At 41.5% G+C, this 8,955-nt stretch overlaps 1 protein-coding gene across 1 annotated transcript in view; it reads left to right on the top strand.

The window, feature by feature from the left end:
- Positions 1-1,856: 1,856 nt before the first annotated feature.
- gpc6b (glypican 6b) overlaps positions 1,857-8,955 on the top strand; it is a gene marked incomplete at its 3' end in the record, with an annotated part of 32,162 nt that continues 25,063 nt past the window's right edge. The window contains exons 1-4 of the mRNA XM_084422226.1: positions 1,857-2,090; positions 5,076-5,234; positions 7,113-7,504; positions 8,852-8,955. The exon at positions 8,852-8,955 is cut by the window's right edge and continues 62 nt beyond it. Of these exons, the coding sequence (XP_084278352.1) occupies positions 1,946-2,090; positions 5,076-5,234; positions 7,113-7,504; positions 8,852-8,955 (800 nt within the window). The 5' untranslated portion in view covers positions 1,857-1,945. The remainder of the gene's footprint in view (positions 2,091-5,075; positions 5,235-7,112; positions 7,505-8,851) is intronic.

Below are 8,955 nucleotides of genomic sequence, written 5' to 3'. Positions count from 1 at the left end.
GTTCATCTCTGAGGAGGATCTGTTTTCTCTCAGTCACTCACAACCCAAAAACTGTGCAGTGAAGAAGTTCATCTCTGAGGAGGATCTGTTTTCTCTCCGTCACTCACAACCCAAAAACTGTGAAGGGAAGAAGTTCATCTCTGAGGAGGATCTGTTTTCTCTCCGTCACTCACAACCCAAAAACTGTGCAGTGAAGAAATTCATCTCTGAGGAGGATCTGTTTTCTCTCCGTCACTCACAACCCAAAAACTGTGAAGGGAAGAAGTTCATCTCTGAGGAGGATCTGTTTTCTCTCAGTCACTCACAACCCAAAAACTGTGCAGTGAAGAAGTTCATCTCTGAGGAGGATCTGTTTTCTCTCCGTCACTCACAACCCAAAAACTGTGAAGGGAAGAAGTTCATCTCTGAGGAGGATCTGTTTTCTCTCCGTCACTCACAACCCAAAAACTGTGAAGGGAAGAAGTTCATCTCTGAGGAGGATCTGTTTTCTCTCCGTCACTCACAACCCAAAAACTGTGAAGGGAAGAAGTTCATCTCTGAGGAGGATCTGTTTTCTCTCCGTCACTCACAACCCAAAAACTGTGAAGGGAAGAAGTTCATCTCTGAGGAGGATCTGTTTTCTCTCAGTCACTCACAACCCAAAAACTGTGCAGTGAAGAAGTTCATCTCTGAGGAGGATCTGTTTTCTCTCAGTCACTCACAACCCAAAAACTGTGCAGTGAAGAAGTTCATCTCTGAGGAGGATCTGTTTTCTCTCCGTCACTCACAACCCAAAAACTGTGAAGGGAAGAAGTTCATCTCTGAGGAGGATCTGTTTTCTCTCCGTCACTCACAACCCAAAAACTGTGAAGGGAAGAAGTTCATCTCTGAGGAGGATCTGTTTTCTCTCCGTCACTCACAACCCAAAAACTGTGCTGTGAAGAAGTTCATCAGCGGGAGCACGCGATGGTTCCCGCGCCGGGGTTCAATCACAGATGTGTGTACGTGTTTCATTGCGGAGTAACGCAGGAGTAACGCATCAGATCCCACTGGAGGAGTAAAGCAGGAGTAACGCAGAAGTAACGCATCAGATCCCACTGTAGGAGTAAAGCAGGTGTAACGCAGTAGTAACACAGGAGTAAAGCATCAGATCCCACTGGAGGAGTAAAGCAGTAGTAACACAGTAGTAACACAGGAGTAAAGCAGGAGTAACGTAGGAGTAAAGCACGAGTTAAGCAGTAGTAAAGCAGGAGTAAAGCATCAGGTCCCACTTGAGGAGTAAAGCAGGAGTAAAGCATCAGATCCCACTGGAGGAGTAAAGCAGTAGTAACACAGTAGTAATACAGGAGTAAAGCAGGAGTAACGCAGTAGTAACACAGGAGTAAAGCATCAGATCCCACTGGAGGAGTAAAGCAGTAGTAACACAGTAGTAATACAGGAGTAAAGCAGGAGTAACGCAGTAGTAACACAGGAGTAAAGCATCAGATCCCACTGGAGGAGTAAAGCAGTAGTAACACAGTAGTAATACAGGAGTAAAGCAGGAGTAACGTAGGAGTAAGGCAGGAGTTAAGCAGTAGTAAAGCAGGAGTAAAGCATCAGATCCCACTGGAGGAGTAACGCAGGAGTAACGCAGTAGTAACACAGGAGTAAAGCAGGAGTAATGTAGGAGTAAAGCAGGAGTTAAGCAGTAGTAAAGCAGGAGTAAAGCATCAGATCCCACTGGAGGAGTAAATCAGGAGTAAATCAGGAGTAAATCAGGAGTAAATCAGGAGTAAATCAGGAGTACCGCAGGAGTAACGCATCAGATCCCACTGGAGGAGTAAATCAGGAGTAACACAGTAGTAAATCAGGAGTACCGCAGGAGTAACGCATCAGATCCCACTGGAGGAGTAAATCAGGAGTAACACAGTAGTAAATCAGGAGTACCGCAGGAGTAACGCATCAGATCCCACTGGAGGAGTTGGAGATGTTGGCGGTTCTGTGCGCGCTCCTGGTCCTGCGCGCGCCCGTCGCCGCGGATGTGCAAGCGCTGAACTGCAGTCAGCTGAAGGGTGCGTTCACGGATCTGGGTTTGAGTCCTGTCAGCAGTTTTCCCGCCGAGGAAACATCAGGTACACGAGTTGAATCACACGCCGCGAGTGAATGAAGGAGACGGGGCAAGTTGTCACAATCTGCATCTCAGTAACTGTCCTCCAGTCAGTGTTTGCTGGTTTCACACTGTAACTGATTTACATTACTAAAATGATATATTATTAATTCTGTCCTCCAGGCGAAGTTTACATAATTATATATAACTGTTCAGTAACAAGTGAACACTATAAAACATTAATGGCACTGTACAATGACGGCTGTGTGAGTGATTTTCATAAATATGATTATATGCATTTTCAGTTTATTGCACTATACTGTCTTTCATGAATGATCTTGTTTCATAGTCGTTTTGTTGACATTCAGCTGAAAAACCCATAATCATTTGTGACAACTTACCCCGTATACTGTGGCATATTGGTGGAAATGCTAGTTTGTGTAGATGGTGTTTCCCACTGCAGTTCATAATAACATATCAACTCATATCTCTATTGTTTAATAATGTGACTTTACAACTCATACTCTATATATAATGGTCAACTCTCGTGTTGTTTTACATAAAGCTGCTGGATTTCAGTTTCAGTCTGTCAGGTTTATTTGAGCTGCAAAGAACTGAAATAGAGTAAATAGAGAAACATAAAGCGATCACTAGAGAACGAATCCCTGAAATCTCCCTCTCTCTACATAACTCAATATTCCTGAGCCTGCAAACTGCAGATTTGCTTCAGCGATCCTGTTTGAATCGATGAGACTTACAGGGAATAATGATATTATTTGCATATATTAGCAGACTTTCATGCACATCCTGGCCGGTTATATATAAATATAAGTCATGACTCATGGCTATAATCGTAGGTCTGTTTTAAAGATGATAACTCAAGGCTGTCTCCTGGTAAAGGTCAGTCTGTGGTTTGTGAGGATCGTGTGATGGACTGAAAGTGTGTCAGTGATGAAGGACCTGTGATTTCTGTGATTTAGAGTTTATGTGAATGTCACTTCCAGTAAAACTGAACTTTTTAAGAAATTTCAGTGAAATTTCACTCAATTTCTCTTCCATGTTTTAAAGTAAACCTGTTGTAAGGCAAGGCAAGATTATTTGCTTAGAGTGAATAAACCGACTCAGGCTTACAGTGAACCCTTGGTGTTTCTAGCTGATATGATCCTGATGATCTGAGTGATCTGTTGTACGGAAGTTTTATGCCTTGATTACCACCGTCTTTGACAATACATTTGCACAATAAATCATAAAACATTTTGCCCTATTTTTGTAAAAATTGTAATAGATTATTAAATTAAATTTGATTATTAAAATTGAAGAAAACCATTAAAATGGAATCCAGAAAAATAAAACGGCCCTAAAAATTTTATTTGTGTTAAACTTTTAATAAATTGTTATAATTAGAAATGCTTTTTGATTATTAACATTTAAATTAACCATTACAATTGAATTGTAATATGTGAGATGTATTTCCTCAGTGACGTGGATGCATGCGACGCCTGCTGTCCTCATTATATTGCAATAGTAAAGTTTGTTTATTTAATTAGTTTGCAATATTATTGCTTTAATTGCCATATGTTGCAAATCACCTTATTTGGATTTGCTGATAAGAGGTCAGAGATCTCTTCAGTTTATTTCTATAGCGCTTTTCACATTTCATATTGTTTCAAAGCAGCTTTCAGTGTTACAGTGTAGGAAGGGTTCAGTTACAGGAACGCTCATATAATAATATAAATAATATAGTTCATATGACAGTATTATAAACAGGTTATAGCGTTATTTTTCTCCAGAGAGGCTGTGAAAATAACAGAAATGAAGCATCACTGAACTTCCTTAAGCTGGACTGTGACACTTCTCTTCTGGAAACAGACTTTGTTGCATTATTTTCCTGTTATCTCTGTAAAGCTGCTTTGAAACACTCTGTGAATAGAAATAAAGGTTAGTTATCGTCATGTATTGAGTTAGCAGACGTAATGAACACGTTAGGCAGCGATGACAGCTTGTGCTTGTATGATTATAGTATAAGGATACTTTGACAAGATTAGAACAGTGGTTAAAAGCTTTGCATGTCCATCATCAGAAGTCTTTGGCCAAACTGGAGCTGTGCCAGTTACTGGAGACTGAAGACTCGAGCTCAAAGACTGAAACACATCTCCATGATCAGACAGAAGAGATGTTGGTGTGTGAGAGGGTTAGGTGTCCTTCATCCACACTGACCCTGTTTGCCTTATTAATACACTTTCTGCTTTTCACTCAGAAATCTCCATCTCCAGTCTGAGCTGGTTTGATTAGCGCTGGTTTAATGCCATTAAGAATTCTGTGTTAGAATGACAACATAATATACAATTTACACATTCTATATTATTCAGTTCAATATTAGAGTGTTTTAGCTCATTTTATTTCATTGTTCAAAAGTTTGGGGTCGGTAAAATCTTTCAGTGTTTCTGAAAAAGTCTCTTCAGCTTTACGAAAATACAGTAAAACAGTGAAATATTATTCCAGTGTAAATCATCTGTTCTCTATGTGAATATACAGTAAAGTGTAATTTATTCCTGTGATCAAAGCTGATGTTCAGCATCATTACTCCAGTCTTCAGTGTCACATGATCCTCCAGAAATCACTCTAATATGAGGATTTGATGATCAAGAAACATTTCTGATTATTATCAGTGTTGAAAACAGTTCATATTTCCGTGGAAACCGTCATACATTTTATTTTTCAGGATTCTTTGATGAACAAAGTTCAAAAGAGCAGTATTTATCTGAAATATAATATTTTGTATAATCATGAATGTCACTGTTGATGAGTTTAGAGCATGTCTGCTGACTGAGAGCCGTGTGTGTCGCGTGTCCACATGTCTGCTGACTGAGAGCCATGTGTGTCGCGTGTCCACATGTCTGCTGACTGAGAGCCGTGTGTGTCGCGTGTCCACATGTCTGCTGACTGAGAGCCGTGTGTGTCGCGTGTCCACATGTCTGCTGACTGAGAGCCGTGTGTGTCGCGTGTCCAGGAGCCGATCTGCAGGTCTGCGCTGCTCAGAGATCCTGCTGTGACTCCGAGATGGAGCAGGTCTTCAGGAACAGAAGCTCTCGGGACTTCCAGAAGCTGATGGACGACACCAGCGAGGAGATGAGGAACACATTCATGAGCGCTCATCAGAGACTCGACGGTACGATCCCCATCTCTTCTGTAACGCTCAGTGACTGTCTGAATGTCACACACTGAACCTCTTCCACTCAAAAACACTTCATTCACTGTCAAGATTATGATTGACAGCATTACACGCTATACTGTATCATATATAAAGTGTGAGTGTGTGTGTGAGAGAGAGAGAGGTGTGAGAGGGAGTGTGAGTGTGTGAGTGTGTGAGTGTGTGTGTGTGTGAGAGAGAGTGTGTGTGTGTGTGTGTATGTGTGTGTGTGTGTGTGTGTGAGAGAGAGTGTGTGTGTGTGTGTGTGAGAGAGAGTGTGTGTGTGTGTGTGTGAGAGAGAGTGTGTGTGTGTGTGTGTATGTGTGTGTGTGTGTGTGTGAGAGAGAGTGTGTGTGTGTGTGTGTGTGTGTGTGTGAGAGAGAGTGTGTGTGTGTGTGTGTGTGTGTGTGTGTGTGAGTGTGTGAGTATGTGTGTGTGTGTGAGAGAGAGAGTGTGTGTGTGTGTGAGTGTGTGAGTATGTGTGTGTGTGTGAGAGAGAGAGTGTGTGTGTGTGTGTGTGTGTGTGTGTGTGTGTGTGTAGAGTAGCTGAACTTTGAGTCTGCTTGTTCATAAGAGCGTTTTGTGACAGCTTGAATTCAGTTAGGGTTAGGGTTAGTTATTTGTTTATTTATTTGAGCTTAGAATATAAAAAGTGTCTGTATTTATCAGTAGATGTCAAAGAAAATCGTGTGGAAAAATAATACATTTAGTTTACAAATTTTAATCTATCAATGCACAGACTGCAATGACCGTTATCAGTTTGTAGCAGTAAATGAAGAGATGTCTTATCAATCACAAGTTCAGTATGGCGTACCACAAGGCTCAGTACTAGGACCGCTGCTGTTCACTCTGTACATGCTACACACACACACACACACACACACACACACACACACACACACACACACACACACACACACACACACACACACACACACACTGTACATGCTACCCTTAGGAGATATCATTAGGAAGCATGGCATTAGTTTTCACTGTTATGCTGATGATACTCAGCTCTATATTTCTTCACGCCCTGACGAAACTTACCAATTCACAAAATTAACGGAATGTACAGCTGAAATAAAAAACTGGATGACTAGTAATTTCCTACTACTAAACTCTGAAAAAACAGAGATTCTAATTATTGGACAAAAAACTTCCTCATGTAATAACCTAGAATACTGTCTAACACTTGGCTGATGGCTGCTCTGTTAAGTAACATTGGATTATAGAAGTCTATAATGTGTTATGTGTATGCTAGGTCAAAGAGATGTGTTTTTAGTCTAGCTTTGAACTGACAGAGTGTGTCTGCTTCCCGGACAATGTTAGGAAGACTGTTCCAGAGTTTAGGTGCTAAATAGGAGAAGGATCTGCCGCCAGCAGTCGATTTTGATATTCTAGGTATTATCAACTGGCCGGAGTTTTGAGATCGCAATAGACGTGAAGGACTATAATGCGTTAAGAGCTCGCTCAAGCACTGCGGAGCTAAACCATTTAGTGCTTTGTAAGTAATCAACAATAATGGTTTTAACCAGGTTTCTGTCAAACACAGCACAAGAAGTGAAGTCTTTATGGGTGAGTCATTAAAATCATTCATTCAAGAGATTCTTTCAAAAACGCTGAATCATCAAGTAAAGTCTTTATGATTGAGTCATTCACTCAAGAGATTCTTTAAAAAACGTGTGACATTACAAAGCCGTTTGTCTTTAAAGAAATAAATAGTTTAGTTGTGCATTAAAATGATTTACAAACTCTAGACGGTTTTAGTTTCAATAATCACAGCTTTGAAACCCGTGTTTTGACAGTGTAAATCGACTGATCCGTGTTCTGGTGTTCACTAACTGTAATGTTTGGCAGATTTCTTCCTGGAGCTGCTGGAGAGCACGGAGCGCTCCCTGAACGAGATGTTCCTGCGCACCTACGGGAAGCCGTACCTGCAGAACGCCGAGGTGTTCCAGAACCTGTTCTCTGAGCTGAGGAGATATTACACCGATGGAGGAGTCCATCTGGAGGACATGCTGAGCGAGTTCTGGTCTCGTCTGCTGGAGCGCATGTTCCAGCTGCTCAACTCCCAGTATCTCCTCACCGAAGACTATCTGGAGTGTGTCGGGAAGCTCACGGAGAAGCTCAAGCCCTTCGGAGACGTTCCCAAGAAGATGAAGACTCAGGTGACGCGAGCGTTCGTCTCAGCGCGGGCTTTCGTCCAGGGACTCGCGGTCGGGCGGGACGTGGCCAACAGGGTGTCCGAGGTGTGTGTGTGTGTGTGTGAGAGGAGGGGAAAGCAACTGACCTGGATTTTTTGTCGCACTTGAACCACGAATACACAAAAAAATTAGGGCTGTCAAAGTTAGCGCGTTAATAACGCGTTAACGCAAAATCATATTAACGGCACTATTTTTTTTAACGCTCGATTAACGCAGCGCGTATTTTCTGTTTGACCCGTGGCCCAAAACCTAGTTGGAGAAATGGAGATACACAGTGTTGCCAACTTAGCGACATTGCAGACCCATTTAGCGATTTTTCCCTTCAACAAAGCGCCCAAAACTTTAGTTTCTGAGAATCTACCGGTACCGCCGGTACTGCTCTCCCAGCACGCGCGCGCGCGCCTCTCTCTCTCTCGCTTTCTCTCGCTCGCTCTCTCTCTCTCTCGCTCTCTCTCTGCGTCTCGCGCTGGAGAGAGGAGCAGCGCTTTAATTCAGTTAAACACAGATATGATGTTGCTTCTCTAATTTTACATGCAAGTATAGCCGAAATCGCAAAACAGATATTGTGTTTATCTTATGTGTATTTGATTTCATCAGACGACGGCTCGATTATCAGGATTATTGTGCAGATTAACATCTTGGAAGGGAGAGCTGGTTATGTCTTAATGGGTCGCGTTTCAGTCACCATTTCATATTCATTCCGTTGTTTGACAACAGAAACAGTAAAATATACCAATGAAAACAGTTTTATTGAGAATGTAGCTTCATCAAAATGGGCACAGAGAGAGACAAACTATAATGTAGCCTAATAATAAATAATAAATGTACATTTAGCATTTTCAGAAGAGCTGCCCTGTCATGCAAAAATCTAAACATGTTTGTGTTAATTGCTCAGTGCAAAGAGAGAGAAGTAATGGGAACCTGGTATTTCTTTGTTCTTTCTACATGTGTCTCATAGACAAGTTCTTTGTAAAACATCTATGACCTTTGAAACATGTCTCGTCTTCATGCTCTATGTTGACTATGGTTTCAATAATAAACATACATTTGCATAAAGCATCCATATTTATCCATGCCCACGTTGATTAGAGTATTACAAACTTGAAAAGTATTAATTTAAGGTACATTTAGAACAAATAAAAAAATGTGCGATTAATCACGAGTTAACTCATGACAATCATGCGATTAATTGATTAAAATTTTTAATCGATTGACAGCCCTAAAAAAAATGTAATGGATTTGAGGAGTTTTGTGGTTGAAATTTAAAAAAGTAACAAATCGGGTCAATTTGATCCCATTAGGAATGAATAGAATGCGAGGAATGATTCAGAGGAATGTCCTTCAGTAAAGCGTCTGCTGATGTGTGTGTGTGTGTGTGTGTGTGTGTGTCAGGTGGGCATGAGCACAGTGTGTGTCAGTGGCTTCACACGGATGCTGTACTGCTCCCAGTGTTCGGCTCTGTCGTCTCTGAAGCCCTGCAGCGAATACTGTCTACA

This window comes from Rutilus rutilus, assembly GCF_951802725.1.
Source record: "Rutilus rutilus genome assembly, chromosome: 10".
NCBI classification, from domain to species: Eukaryota; Metazoa; Chordata; class Actinopteri; order Cypriniformes; family Leuciscidae; genus Rutilus; species Rutilus rutilus.
Note: the sequence above shows the minus strand (reverse complement) of the source record. Positions and strands in the feature narration are given on the sequence as shown.